The sequence below is a fragment of the Falco naumanni genome, chromosome Z, assembly GCF_017639655.2.
Source record: "Falco naumanni isolate bFalNau1 chromosome Z, bFalNau1.pat, whole genome shotgun sequence".
NCBI classification, from domain to species: domain Eukaryota; kingdom Metazoa; phylum Chordata; class Aves; order Falconiformes; family Falconidae; genus Falco; species Falco naumanni.
This window is the reverse complement of record NC_054080.1, coordinates 32,221,181-32,236,639: the sequence shown is the minus strand read 5'-3', so window position 1 is coordinate 32,236,639 and position 15,459 is coordinate 32,221,181. Positions and strand designations below refer to the sequence as shown.

Here is a 15,459-nt window from a genome sequence, read left to right as displayed (position 1 = left end):
GAAAAGAGATTTCTTGCTGCCAGTGCTCCACTTACCACCGGGACATATAATAAGGGGTATTGCTGATGTAGCTTTGGAGCTGATGGGGCAAATATAGACAGACCACTCCATGTGCCCTGCAATGAACATGGGTACTTTTCCTGTGGCTGTTGTGTGGTGTGCCACCCAACTCAGCCAACCCAGTGCCTTGAAATGCCAGATTTTCTTGCTATTTCAGTTAGAACATTTGCCAACAAGAGCTGGGGCAAGAGAAAATGTCACTGTGGTTTAAATTCTTTCTGCAGCTTTCTCTAGGGTGAGATGTTTATCGTGTCCTGTCCCCCTACACCCTCTCTAATCAGCCGACTACTTTCATAATGCTGACAGGAGTATGCCAGGATCCCAGTCTTGAATGTGCTAAACACAGCTGAAAATGGCAAAACAAGGATCCAGAAGTTATTGGGTGGGAGAAAGGAAGGGGAAATACTACACTCGGAAAGAGACAGAACATGACTTTGTAAATCTTACTTTCTTAGGATACCAGGCTGATGAGCTAAACTGTCCAGACCCTATTTTTGAGGTCCAGAGGCAAGACAGAGAGATGTGTGTTACTGTAAATGACAGCTGTACAATTGTGAATGTTTTGACAAAAAGTCAGGGATTTTGCCAAAGTCAGCTTACTGGCTGTGGCGTAGTAGCTGTCATGCCTAAACCACCAATGCAGTACATCTTCAGCTGCACTGTTTTCATTGTGTGGTCATGAACTGAAAACAGCAAATGCTGGCAACCAGATGTCTTTCCTGTAGAAATGAAACTTTTGAGTTCAGAATGCAGCTCTCCTCTTCAAATTCCCCTTCTTTCCCTGCCCCTCCTTCCTGATTAAAGAGCCAGCATAGCAAATGTCATTCCGTAGCATCTCTGAACACATTTGTACAGCAGGGAGTTTTTAACAAAATACAAATCCTTTGAGGAGGTATATCCCAGAAGTGATATTTAATTGACAGGCTGACAAAACAAACCATGCTTGTTCATACATCTGTCTGTCAGTTGCTGCATAATTATGCAACATTCATGCGGACTACAGAAAATACAGTTTTTTTCTAGAAAATCATGACTTTATATATTTCAACTACTGGATTAAGACAGTTATATTCTTGTCATTCCATCTTTATCTCTGACATACACATTTATTCAGTTCTATTTTCTTTATTATGGAGCATCAAAAAAGAGCAAAAGGCCAGTCAGGGACTTCAGAAACAGGGACTCATATTTTCCAGGGATTGGTGATGTTCAAAGCAGACACTGAAAACACCGCACTGACACTGTACAGTTAAATTTAGAGCCTCTGGTGAGAGAAAAGAAGTTTTTACTCTTGAAACCATTGGCTTTAATTGAAATGGTGCCTTTTAGGGAAGAATCCTTCAGCACAAAACCAGCAGGAATCTAAACAGACAAGGGACCATAGGGTAAACTGTCCACGTTGTATAGAAACCACATCAGGTACACATCTACAGAGTGTTTCAGGATTAAGTGCACTAGGACTGGGCACTGATTATATAGCAGCAGCCTCAGCCCTGAAGGAAGTGTCCCTACAGGTACAGGTCTGCACACACAGCCCTGATCTATGAGGAGCCAGCAAACAGAAACCACTGCAGAGCTGTTCAGACCAAGGTGCCCAGCTTTGCATGGGATTCATGATAGCCAGCTTTCTTCTGCTGGTCTTGAGTTTTAAAAACATGGGAAAACTCAGATCAATCAAATGTTGTCAAGCCAATTCTGTCTGTGATGAGTACCTACTCAGGGACAAAACCTTCCCCGCTGGGCTTATGTCTCAGCCCGAGAAAGCAAGAGTTTTCAGAGCAGAACCTGTGGACTGGGACCGCTGTTAACCTGACAAAAGACACGCAACTTGGAAATTCTACTGGAGCTCACCAAACTCTTCATACTCAGTATCAGGAAGTAAAGAGGACTTTAGTCACATGCAAAGTTAAATGGCAGATGAACTAGTTTTTAAAGGTCTTAGAAGCATGGTAGGTTTCAAATGTGGATGCCTTGCATGGTAACCAAAAATACTTCAGGTCTTTTTCATAGTGCATCCAGGTTATTCCTCTCTGGTGACTCTAGGATGCTTCAAATAATGTCAGCAAGGCTACATGCAGTGCAACATATTGCCAGTTTGTCTTCAGCTATGATTAAGTGCTTAAGACCTGTCTGACTTCAAACATAAATGTAAATGCTTTGTTGATCTGGGACCCTCATTTGTGTACATATATTGCAGAAGATGGGGACCCCTTATTTTAGATTGTATTGAAAATGTCACAGGTCAAGGGATTGGTTTAATTGTACTTTTATTTTGATTATTGGCTGTCCTGATACAAGAACACAATGAAGAGCATTGATTCAGTCAGTAGGACTGTGGTATCTCATCTAAGCACCATACCAAACGCTAACTGTTGTACAAGGAGAGAAATAGAGGAAATGTAAATTAATTCAAAGCTGAGGAAAAGTTATGATCAGGAAAGAAAGATGAAGCCAGGTAGAGTCCTCTTTGGGCAATGCACTCAAAAGTGCCTGAACTGTCCTAAAATATCTCCCTGTACTGAAACCAAGGGAAAAGCTCAATAACTTCAATCTGCTCTTATGATCCTCAGTGTGATTGTTATCGCAGATCTCACTGAGTAAAGACAGACAGGCACTCTAAAAATCCCAGGCATTCTGCTGTAGAAAGACCACACACTCATTTCCCATTTTCAGTCCTCTTCTCATTCTGTTTTGGGTCGTTTGCTTTCCCAGAGGACCTTTCCCTCTCTTTTCCCTTTCCTCTGTGGCTGGGTGCTGAGGAGGTGATGAGCAGAGAGGTTATGCAAGCAGAGGGAAACATAGGGGACAGCTCCGAACCAAAACCGAAACAACAGAAGTGGATAAAAAGCTGTGGATCAAGTTATGTATCTGCTATTAGCGGCTGGATAAAGAGCCCTGCAGTCCCAAATGCACAAAGAATTATAAATACCCATAGAAATACTCTGTCTATTACCATAGCTACGTATTTCCAATCATCTTCCACCTGCAAGACAAAAAAAAAAGGAAAAGGATAAACTATATGTGATGTAACATGAAATTGCAAGTTGACATTATGCAGCAGAAATGTCCCTTATGCTTTTGAGTGTGAGGAGAAACATACAGTCAGGAATGTTGCTTGTCATGCTTATAGTTGTTGCAGTTTTCAAGCGTTTTTAAAGGGGCCTGATTTTCTACCACTTTTGGCTGAGAACATTTAACACTGTCTTAGTCTGCTGAATTTTTCTAAATATTGAAGTCTGTTGGCAAGCTATGGCTGTGATGCTGACATTAACAAATAGGACCTGATTATGACGTGGGTGCAGAGTGGGGTGGTTTAACAGCAGGTAGAATTGCCATAGCTGCACATCCCTAGACGTTGTCTAAGGATTTGGCCTGACAGCCCACACAAGAGGCAGTTTTCTGTTCTGGCCTGGCTTGTCACACTGTCACTCCAGTCAAGCTCCACTTATTCAGCAAACTGGAGAGCTGGACACATGGACTATAGCAAAGCGAGGGTCCTGACTGAGCAAACCACAGCGTTATGTGCTAAGCAGGCCAGAACGGATTTTGTACGTCTGAGAGATATACCTTAGAATCACATGCAGTGAAGTTGCTGTCCTTTAAACTGTTACCTACATACAGGATCCACCGCATCAGAAGAACATTCACTCATATAAAACTAGTGACTGGTTAAGAGCTCTCTATTGTGGGATCTTCTACTTGTTTTCCCAGTTTATTGATGTTTCCCTGCAAGAGGCTGCTGTTGCGCTTCTTGTGAAACAAAACGCAGCAAGAACTCCAGCTGTTGTAAACGTAGCCACAGTTTTTAAGGGACTTTTATTTATACAGAACTAGTACATGATATCACCCATATAGTTTTTCAAGTCTGGCTGAAGCAGAAGCAGCCTGCAGAATCAGTTTCTCAGTGCTTGCCTGAGAACAACTCCCTTTTTTCCCCCAAAGAGAGGGTTTTTCTCAAATGAAAAATCCTGCTTCCCATCCCTAGTATGTTTTGAAAGGCAAGGTACAGAGCTGCTGCTGCACTCACCAGACTAAGAATACAATTTCATGCGGCAGGAGAGATTTGCAAAATGCAAATCAGCAAAACTGGCAATGGAAGACTTATCATGAGCTGTATAATCAAAGTGGCATGTTATTCAGATTGCTTCACACAAAGCCTCTTCCTTTTTGGAGTACATCAGAGAAATCAGCTAATACAGTACATGGATATGTTTTATGCACCTGGTGTGGCACTAAGAGCAGGGCTAAGATGTTGGGGTCAACCAAAACATTAAAGCTATAGGTACTAAGCAAGGCTTAACTCAATTGCCATCCTACTCTGTGCTGATAGACTTCTGCCCTTTGCTTTGGGCTGGCATGTATTTACCCACACAGCCTATAAATTCAATTACCAGGCCTTAACTGTAGCCTTTTATTCAGAACATTATGGACTTTGTTTTCAGACGAAATTTCTTCTGCAGGACATAAAAAAGGGGCAAAAAAGTAATTTTGGGGTTGCACAGAAGATGCATGAATTTGTGCTGATTTCAACAAAATATTCTGATATAAAGAATACCTCTCAACATTTCCCTCACAAGATACTGTGTTTTTCAATATAAACACAGCAGTATTTAATTTTGAAATGGATTTTGCCATCATAGAGCATCTAAAAAACTTCAAAACCAAAAGCCAACATTTCAAAACAGATCAAAAATAAATGTTTCTTTAGGTTCTAAACACTTTTTAAAAACATCTTGAGATGTCAGAGAATTCCTATTCCTTGTGAGTCCTGGGAGTGTGGGATGTCAGATAATCTTTCTTGGAGCTGCTTTTAGTTGCTGGTGTTTACATCTGAGAAAGTGGTCCCAGAATTCTCTAAATTCCAACATGCATTATTTTCTATGACAGTAATCCCAGCTAGGATGAAAGATTCATAACCTCACACAAGAAAATCCATTAATTCAAATGCCAAGTCTCATTTTTAAACCTCTCTCTTGCCTTTTTTAAAATGTCTTTATTAATATCTGTTGTCTGTTTTTATTCAGCTGTCTTCCCCAAAACAACTTTTATTTCCACTTATGGTTTTTTTTATGGCTGAAAATACTGTATTGCTAAAGTCACAGTTAGTCAAATCACTGTAAAAATATCAAAAAGCCAGACTGAAACTAAGTACAGACAACAGCATTCTGAAAGGAGTATCTTTACCAGATTTATCACTGGCTGAGAATAGTTCTTTTCCAGATCAACTAGTGTGCTGCTAGACAAGCCCTGTTCTTTAAAAAGCAGTTCCCAGGTTGGCTTGTTCCATTACTAACACAGAAAAGCACCCTGCCTGGCAAACAGCATGCTCAGTATTGAGATGTCACTGCTTACCAGGGCGGAGAATTTGGTGAGCAGTGGAAGAGGGTTGCTTCTGAGGATCTACGGAAGTTGGGTTGGAAGAGACCTTGAAAGGTCCCATCTACTCTATTCCCTGCCCTACGGCAGGATCAGCTCTGCCTGAGCCACTGCTGATCAAAGTTCACTCCTCATGGCTGCAACAGGCTGATACTTTTCCTTTGAAGGGTGAGCCTCATGTCTAATCCAGAACTCTCTCGCTGCTTAAATTATCCAGTGGGGATAGAGGAAGAACAGGTGAGATCACTTTTCCTGTTCCGTCCCCAATGGATGATTTACCTCCTCCCTTTCTGTAGGAAACCTGGATGTATTCACAGGCCTCAAAATTCTCTTCTCTAGACCCAACAACTCGGCTTCCTCTGGGCTGCCCTCCCAGATCATGTTTTCACTTGCTGGAAGTATGACCCCATGCCCAGCTGGGTAGTCACCTCTCTTACCTCTTTGGTTTCGTTTTGAGACCTCATGTTTTCTGCAATGAACTGAACGCTGCTAATCACGTCCTTCACTTCTGGGGAGTACTCCATGTGCTCTGCCACCCATTTCAGTGACTGATGGCTCAGTCGTTTTCTTTTGGCAGTAGTGAGTTCAGTTGCCTTGTCACAGTGACTGCATTGTTGCTCCTTGTGTATTTTGGCATCTTTGTGTTTGCTCTGCTTTGACTTGCCTGATGTATTAGTTGATCCTTTCTTGTTTTTCCTGAAGATGTTTTTTTTCTGCTGTTCTAGTGGTCTCTGCATCAACAGGACTTTAGGAAGTAGGCTAAGAAAGATGGTTTTAACCCATTTGGGCATTGTGTGTGTGGTTGGAGTCCTGTAATGTATATTCAGGACAAACACTGTGATGACAATTGACAGAGTCACGAATATCATAGTGAAAAGTAAATATTCACCTACAAGAGGAATTACTAAGGAGGTGGATGGGATTGTTTCTGTGATCACCAGTAAAAATACAGTCAAAGAAAGGAGCACAGAGATGCAAAGGGTCACTTTCTCACCACAGTCAGATGGCAGGTAAAAAACTAACACGGTCAGGAATGAGATGAAGAGACAAGGAATGATCAGGTTTATGGTGTAAAACATGGGCAGCCTTCGAATATAAAAGGAATATGTTATGTCTGTGTAAATCTCTTCACAGCAGTTATATTTGATGTCATGTTTGTAGCCAGAAGCATCAACTATTTCCCATTCACTGTTTTCCCAAAAGTCATTCATATCTACTTTGGATCCAATGATCAGAAGGTCAATTTTGGCTTTGTCATAGGTCCATGAGCCAAATTTCAGGGAACAGTTCTGATGATCAAATGGAAAAAAGGTAATATCCATAGGACAGGAGCTTTTAAAAATAGCTGGTGGTGTCCAGGTGATCATTCCATCATAGCGAAGGTGGGCTTTGGTCTTGCCTTCAACTTGAAAATCTCCCACAGCACTAGAAAGACAAATGAGGCAAAGAAAAGAAAATTACCATGAAAGTAAAATGTCTTTCACGGACACTGCAAGAGGATGCTTTTGAGAGAAAGGGTAAAATGGAAAAGTGTTCATCATACTTATTATACAAGACAATATCTGGTTTCCAAATTTTGTCTGCTGGTACCCGAACAAATTCAATGCCATCGTATTCTCTAGGATCCCATTGCAATTTGTAGTCATTCCAGATCTGAAAGAAGAATGGACAAGGATTTTAAAACCCTGTATTATCAGCAAATACCTGCTTTTCTGATCTTCCTAGGAGTAAAATGACAGGCTATGATAAAGGCTGAAAGTGTAGCACATGCAGAATGGTACAACGGTGCAAAAGACAACAAGGCCATGTCCTGGAGAAACACTGGACTATATGAATGTTGCTCACGTTGATTTGCTACTCCCTCCTCTGTGAGAGGATTGGATGCCAATTGTTATCCACTGCTGACATGCTGAGATGTCTCCTCTGTCTTGCTACATCAGTATAGAGCCTTACTTGTGCCAGCTTACCTCCCCACTGCAGAGAGGACATACAGGCCTTGCTGCTGCTGTCATGAGAGTGCATCCTGCAGGTTAAAGAAGGCCAGCACCACAGCAGACCAGCACCGTAATGAGAGAGCACACTAACAAGCCGTTGCTGCCAGGGGACATTATTGGTTCCACAGGGACAGCAAATTTCCAAGTCAGGGGCAGTGAGGGATGCCGAGCAGCTCTCTTGTGTTGCTGTCTAGTATCCTATCGTGGGACCATGCTCCATGCCCTCACAGCCTACCCCAAAGCTCCTGGTCATACGTACAGTGTCTTTTACAGAAAACTTTGTGGGACCGCAATCAATGCCTGAACAAAACTGTTTTTGGTGGAAACTGGCGTGTTTTCTCATCAGCTTAGGTTCTCTAAGGATCTTTGCCTATGTAGAAATGCTAAAACCTTAAGGAAAAATGGAAGCATGTTCCTTTTGCTAATAAATGTTGGCATCTTCAATATGGAGATGACCTAGGACTGCATATTTTGTCACACTTAATGGGTACATCCAGCTAGGTTTACCAGATAAACAAATGATCATGAAATTGGGGGAGAATATACCAAACAGGAAAGATGGGAGATGTAACCTCATGGAGATCAGAATAAAGAAATTACTTTTTCAAATGGGGCTTTGGTTAATGGAGCTTCTCCTTATTCACACCTTTAAAATCCTTGTTACAAAACAAGCCTTATCATATAGATGTAGTTTACAAGGTAAGACACATTTCGTCTTATCAACGAGAAATGCATGGGAAATGCACTGCAGTCACTTACGTGTCTTAGCCACAAATTTGTTTCCATAATCTGATTGACTTCATCCTAGAAAGAAACACAGGCATGCACATCTTCACTCCATATATCAGTTACAGCATCCTAAGATGGCCACAAGCTTACTTGATAAAACTGGAAACTAGAATTCCACATTAACTGATACCAGATTTTTCCTGGCTATTTTCAGAGGGCTTACATATTGTGCAGTGTCACATGCAGCTCTACTGAAACATTTTAAAAGTTCTACTGAAAAATTATGCCCCACAAATACCAGACATACAAAGAGCTGCACTGTTTTGCTGGGGGCCTGCCTGCGGACCTGGAGAGCACAAAACTTATAATTGCTCTGACAAGTACCAGAGGGATAAGGTTCTGCTGGTGGTTCTGTGTTTTGTTGGGTTCAGTGTTTAAAAAACTCTGTTTACACAGTACTTCAGTGGTTAAGATTCAAGGGAAAAGGCATCTGTACCACAGTGCTCCTGCATCTCTATGCAAACCTTTAGAGCAGATGCACTCAACCAGCACCAGATTAGGTCAGTGTTGTCCTTCTTTCTAGAGTCAAATTATTGCTATTGCGACTCAGCGATGAATCAGGAAGGTGCTGCAAGAGACACAAAAATAAAATATTGGATCTTGTTCTAATGAGCCTTCAGCCTAAAACTATTCAGAACGACTCATATTACATGTATTTATGAATGCAGGCTGGCATTCACAATGAAAACATCTGCAAGATTATTGCTTTGGGTAGTTCTTAGTTTTTAAGCATGTGGACTCAAAAAATCTAAGATATTTACAAGCCAAAGCTAGAAAATGCTGATGGATCTTCAACATTGCATACTGAAGATTAAGCACAAAGATAATTTTAAAAGCCTGTAGGGTTCCTGTCTATGGGGTAAACTAAGTTCTTGTAAAAATCATGACTATTTTATAAGAAAATCCAACTGATTTACTTACAACGTTCCTTTTTTCCTCCAGAGACAGCACTAGGAGCCAGGGGCTACAATGTGAGACAGAACTGCTGAAACCTGCCAAGCTATGTGCAACATGGAAAGAAAATATTTTGACAAAGGAACTCTTCTAACGGGTGACACCTACCTTCACCAGGAGGAAAGAAAACACTTTGTCAAAGGAAACCCAGCAGGTGACACCTGCCTTCACCTTGAGGACTTCCAATGCCTTCACTTCTACTCTCAGGTAACTCAGTTCCCTGGTTGCTGTTGAATGTCGCTCTTCACTGTCTGCGTATCTCAGAATCAAAACTCTGTCTCTGGTCTGTGGATGATTTGCTTCACAGAGCAGACTTCAGCAAGGATTAAGGTCAGGTTTTACTTCTTCCACAGTCCCTCTCCCCTGCCCTGCCTGTCTACCAGTTCAGACACGCTCACCCTTGTATACAGTGCACCCCAGAACACACAACATTCATCCCCAGCTCCATGCTTTAAAACATCACATTTTATTTTGAAACAGACTGAAAAACCATGCATCTCTCAGGACCACTGGGAAATGACACTGGCCCCACAAAAGAACTAGGCCATGTGCTACACGATGCGGGCACAGACAGGTGTCTCTGGAATTGTCTAGCCCTATGGAGAGTGGACATTTGGTACTGCTGCTCTGGGTGCCAGAGGCTGCTGCCAGGAGCAAAGGTGTTTGGCACTGCAGAGTAAGCAAATGAATCTGTGTAGCTCGAACCACTCATTTGAGTACTTGGAGCAACTCGGCTGACAGAATGAACAGCAAAGGTATCGGCACGTACACGTATGCACACATGGCAATGTCAGCGATGAGGTTTGCAGGTGCAACCATCACAATTACATCTGCTGCATTAGCAATTTGCATGTGTTTGCAGCCATCCCCAAATCTCAGCAGTATTCTGTAACGCGTCTTACCACATTTGTAAGCTGAGTAATGGCCACTTCAAAATACACTGTGACAGGATCAGACACATTTTCCACTGGCCTGATGAACTGGTTGTACTGGGAGAAGAGTTTGTGAAATAACCGTTCCTCTGATTCGCAAGCTGTGGTACCTGTGTTGGTAAAGACAAAGAACCGCTATGTCAGAGGTAAGGAAAAGGGGAAAAGGGTGCTGGATAACACACTAGTCCATGCTGTATTTCTGGATCCTGTTCTTGTGACCATGTATCAAGACACAGGAGCACAGGGAGAAGAGGGCTACCCGGTAGGCTGTCTGTTGAAGGCATTTTCCTTCAACATGAACAATTCCTTCAAATGAAGGACATTGCCCACTGCTCCCTGTATCCTCAAAGTGTAAGGTGAACGGCCTGAATGGAAACGTGTCCTAGGCTGGATCCAGCCTGTGGGCCTCCATTTGGCCCACCCTGATATCAGACCCAGGCAGAGTAGGTGGTGTGAAGCAGAAACCAAAGAAATGTGGTGGATTTAATCTTTGGGAGTTTTTACGGTAAAACTGAGTTTATGAAAAGCATAGCTACTTAGAAATTAAGAGCTTGAGGCTGCAACTACTGGATCAAAATCTGTCAGGGACTCTGATTAGGTGATTATAATGACTCCTCCTAGCCTTAAAAACTATGACTACACTTTATCCTCATGCTTTCTATTTCAGCTCTTTAGATGGCACAATTTTTGTTCTAAAGGAAGTTCATTTATTAAGTTCTATGAGAAAAAAAATGTGAAAATACTAAAATAGCTTATAAAATAGCATGCATCTTCGTAATACAGAGCCGTTCTTTGGGAAAAAGCAGATCATAGCTGTAATCCCCAGTCAGTGCAGGACAGAGTGGATGGCTTAGTGAGAATAAGGTATACAACAGGCACTGAGCTGCCTCACTGCAGAGTCAAGAAAAATGCTTTTAATCTTTTACATACAGACAAAATTTGAAATAGTTATTTTCACTGTGCTAAGGGCTACAGCCTTAGATTTCAAAACAAAGGATTAAATTGTGTAGACTGACATCAGCTCAGAAAAACAATTTTCTTTAATAACTTTGCTATTTCAATGCACTACTATAATTCAGCACTTAAATTCAAAATATTTCATATAGCAGAGATTTAGAATATGCTCCTTGTATTGAGCACAGCTGCATTATCAAAGCTACATGATGACACCAAAGATATTACTGATACAAATGAGGAAAAAATAGTTTTTCAGATACATGATCAGAAGTCCCAGACTGTGCTAGAACACATCAGGAGAGCAATCATAGGAAGCATTTATGACTGCAAATGTTAAACGTAGAAGGGGTTTGTGTCAGGCAGTGTGGTCTATGGCACAGCACAGGATATAAATTTGCAATTTACAGTTCTTTCAGTGAAAACAAGTGTCTGTGGTTGCACAGATGTCCTACAGGGAGATGCTTAGTCTCAGCATACTGCACTGTTTTCATGCTTACGCTTTCCTTCCCCTGCATTTGAAAAAAAAATGACACCTCTGTCTCTAAGATGATACAAAACATGCTCATATTCAGAGGATTATCACAATTAATAACTGAAATGGTTGCTGGTGACTTACATGTATGGAAAGAAAATTCCAGTAAAACTTCCATGACCTGGTGTTTTGTTTCATCCTTTTAGCACCATCCAGAGAAGACACATGAATGTCTGTAAAGTTTGGATGTTTCCATATCATGTATTTTGCCATTAAAAAAGGAAATTGTAATTTCATTTTTGGATTTTCCTCATCATTATCCATCACACTGTGACTAGAAGTACCCTACTATGGGAACATGAGTTTCTTACCAAAGTCTCATGACTGAAGCTGGTGAGTCTAAAATCATGTTTAATTTGAAAATTTCCTACTGGCTTCTTAACAGATATATGCTTTAAAATAAAGTAACAGAAACAGACAAGTATTTAGGCCTTTCATTTTTATATCTCGGTTACAGATACTCATCCCATTGGTGCTGATTTCAGACAATGCCTTACGCCTTACTAACACAAGCAGTATGTGTCATAAATGTCTTGGTCCTCAGCAGAAGCGAGACTAAAAAAAGATGTAGTGTCTTAAAAGCAAAAATTCTGCTGAACCTCAGTGAGACTTGTGGATGGAAATCACTTCAGCATATTTAACCATAGATCACAAACAACAGTGAACAAATATCAAGTTCTCACTTTTGAAGGTGTGAGTACGGAACATGCATATCTTCAGCCTGCATTATTTAAGCTATTGCAAAATTCAAGCACAAATGAAATTACTAGAACTCCTATGTAATTTTCATTCTTTGCTAGAAACAGTTTCTGTTATCAAACAAAAATGAAGAGTTTTATGTGTGCAAACTAGTATTGCTTTAGCTCTCTTAAAATACTGTTCAAATGTTACAGATTTCAGGTTAGAAATAGCTGGTAGAAGCTTTACATTGAATTCACTCCAGGAAAACAGAAGCAGAAACAATGACTAGAGAATATTTTAGAGACTAGTATCAAAGAAAGCCTACCTTTAATCAAGGATGTGAACACGAATACCCATACACAGAAAGCAGGGTAACACCAACATTGCCACCCCTCAGGATGCATTGCTAGCAGCAGAATAGAGCTTCCTTTTGACAAGAGAGGTTTGGGAAAAGAAACAGAAGGCAAGAAGACATACAAGCCCCCTGGATGGTAAGTAGGCGGTACAAAGGTGGATTTCAGTTTTGCATTTGCAGCAAACTCTGCAGTCTGCTGAGCAGAGCACAGCCTTGCAGATTTGATTCCACTATCACCAGGCGAGGATTGCTCATGCTGTGCGGAGAGAAGGGAGTTGGGCAGCATCCTAGTTGGGCAGCATCTTGCCTCTGGGGGAATGTATGAGTGCAGGAGAGAGAAGGGAGGCAAGACACGACACACAGGGTGGCCAGCGTGGCATAGAGCTGGGGGAGGAATTCCCTCCGCCCTCCACCCACTGATTAAATAACACACATCCAAAAGCAGCTGCATTAGCTATTGCCTGATGCTCACCTGAGTGAGTCTGTCAGAATGTGCAGAGATGAAAAAACTTCAGTTTCTAGGCTAAAGACTAATTCTGCAGCAGGAGAAATGGATGCTATATAGTTTTAACACTTCTACCAGAAACCATCCAGACCCTGAAATAAGCGCAGCATCATGTGATAGACATGCTTGACAGTATTCTGAGTGAATAAATCTAAGGCAAGTATATTTATTATTGCCATCTGACAGGAACAGCTAAGCGTGCTAAGTTCTTCCCTGACAGGCAAGTCAGCCCACAACATCATTTTTTCTATCTTTTTTTTTTTTCTGGGGTGTGTGTGTGCAGTGATTCCTGTGTCAGTATCCTGCTAGGGTGGAAATGGAGCAGTTGAATAAGGGAAAAACATCAGGTGCTGTTACAGAAGTACCTAATAGGCTGAGTTCACTGGGACAGAATGTTAATCTTAATCACAGAAGTTAAAAAAACAGAGATCATGATCCTGTAGAGACTAATGTGTGTTCACTACTCAAGCATTCAGTAAGCATGTCCTTGCAATAGGAATGCCTGAAAAGAATCTGTAGGCAAAGGGTCTGAAAAAATCAGGACCTTGTTTAACTGCAGAAGGGAGGAAGGCACCACAGGTTACGTGGTGCAGTCCAGTCTCACGGAAAGCAGCTTGGACAGGGCATCTCCTTTATGTGTGCTTAATCCAGCATGAACCAGTCTGAGTGACTGGATGAATGATTTGACCAAAACGGAAATGCTGCTGATTTCCAGGCAGTTTCATTGTTGTGTGAGTGTGGAGAAAAAAGAAAAGCCATAAACAGGAAAAGGACGCCCTTAATACTGCAGAGCACAGAGGCAATGCTGCAGCTCAGCATAAGAAAATGATTTTTTTTCTACAGAAGTTGTTAAAATACGGATAGAAGGAAAGAGGTCTGCCTGGAAGAAAGAGACTTAGGAATGGTTTGCCTGCATAGAGAAGATACCCGAAGTGGACAAAGTTGCCCATAGCAAATGTTGGTGGGTGAAAAGGCAGTCTTGGAGGATTACTAATAGCAACCCTACTCCAGAGCTCACTGGTTTCAGGGAGCCTTGAGCAAAGAGATGAGAAACAAAAAAAATCAAACCACAAGGGTGTCTGGGGGGCTGGGAGTAATCTTGTACTTGCAAAAGCAACAGCAAACTAAACATGGTTGTAAGTAGAGACCACAAGGCATGGCTATGAGGCATAACTATGAGCTGAAGTTATAAATTCTCCTTTCAAATTATTTGAAGATGAAAATGTGGGTTTCAGCATAATGATTTTTCTTGTAAATTTCCATTTTCCCAACATTTTTCAAGGAAAAAAAGTAAAAACAAAAAAACATTTTGCCTTGTGTCTGGTTTTCGCAAGTCGCAATGTTTATTAGAATGACGTTAACAGTTCAGGTCCATAACCTTCCAGTTCCCTCACTTTATCCAATGAAGCTCATACTTCCTTCTTGGATTTATGCTGCTCATGGTGCACTGTGGCTAATAGAATTATGCAGCTGTGCAGTATCACAGGATGCCTGTGGCTGGCTGTAGTCATGGCATATGCACTCTTGTTAAAGTCCAGTGCTTGTAGAAAGATGACATATGGTAACATAGTCAGATGCAATTTGAAAACAAACTGACCCTAAATTAAAATGTTTTGACATTTCCAAACTCTTTGCCCTTCCAAAAGACTGACAGGCCAGGGAACTGGGTGTGAGAAGTTAACATACCTGCGAATGCATACCTGGGTTAAACTGAAGGGTCTTCAGAGGTGAGGGTAATGAGTGTATTTTCCCTCTGGAGAGAAAGATCAATGGCAGGCCAGCTGGCAAGGTGATCCCTACTGCTACACGAGGTAAAGAGCTGCTCTTTTATGGGGAGGAAGAGACTGGGGAGGCCGAGTTAGGAGGCAATACCAACCACTCAGTGAGCGGATGGCAGGAGGGATTGTGCCACACTTGCCCTGCTGTTAGGACCCTGCTGGAGTGGGTGCTGCCTTTGGGAAAGGTTGAAGAAGAAGGCAGAGTTCAAACTGGGCTATGACAAGCAGCTACTGAGGCATCCAGATGGAGAGTCCAGAGGGAAAAGCTGAGGTACTGCCTCAGCGACAAGGAAGCCAGCTGGAAGTGGAGCAAAAAGTTTGTGCATCATTGCCTAATTGAATCTAACATGAACTGGCCAAGGGAGGTGTCAACATGCCAGGCTCAAACAGCAAGCACATACTGACGGGCTTTCACTCTTACTTTGCCCTCCATGTGTAAAAGGAGAGGCTGATTTAGTCTCTTCACATGTGCTTTTACTCTCTAAGAACATACTGACTCAGAGAAAAACCTCTGGCCTCCTTTCTTCAGGTGGGGTGCCTCAGGCA

General features: G+C 41.8%; 1 protein-coding gene across 1 annotated transcript; it reads right to left on the bottom strand.

Moving 5' to 3' along the window:
- Positions 1–961: 961 nt before the first annotated feature.
- CHRNA6 (cholinergic receptor nicotinic alpha 6 subunit) lies at positions 962–12,962 on the bottom strand. Its single transcript, XM_040580829.1, has 6 exons — positions 12,601–12,962; positions 10,076–10,215; positions 8,190–8,234; positions 6,980–7,089; positions 5,874–6,861; positions 962–3,043 (listed from the first exon to the last, which is right to left on the bottom strand). The coding sequence occupies exons 1-6, from the start codon at positions 12,914–12,916 to the stop codon at positions 2,921–2,923; spliced, it is 1,722 nt and encodes a 573-aa protein (XP_040436763.1). The 5' UTR covers positions 12,917–12,962; the 3' UTR covers positions 962–2,920.
- Positions 12,963–15,459: the final 2,497 nt, after the last annotated feature.

Coding starts and splice junctions, on each gene's coding strand:
- CHRNA6 (XM_040580829.1), bottom strand. CDS start 12,916: ATGCTGCCCAACTCCCTTCTCTCCGCACAGCATGAGCAATCCTCGCCT. Junction 10,216..12,600: donor GTTCACATCCTTGATTAAAG/GTAGGCTTTCTT, acceptor TTACCAACACAG/GTACCACAGCTTGCGAATCA. Junction 3,044..5,873: donor CTCAAAACGAAACCAAAGAG/GTAAGAGAGGTG, acceptor TTTGTCTTGCAG/GTGGAAGATGATTGGAAATA.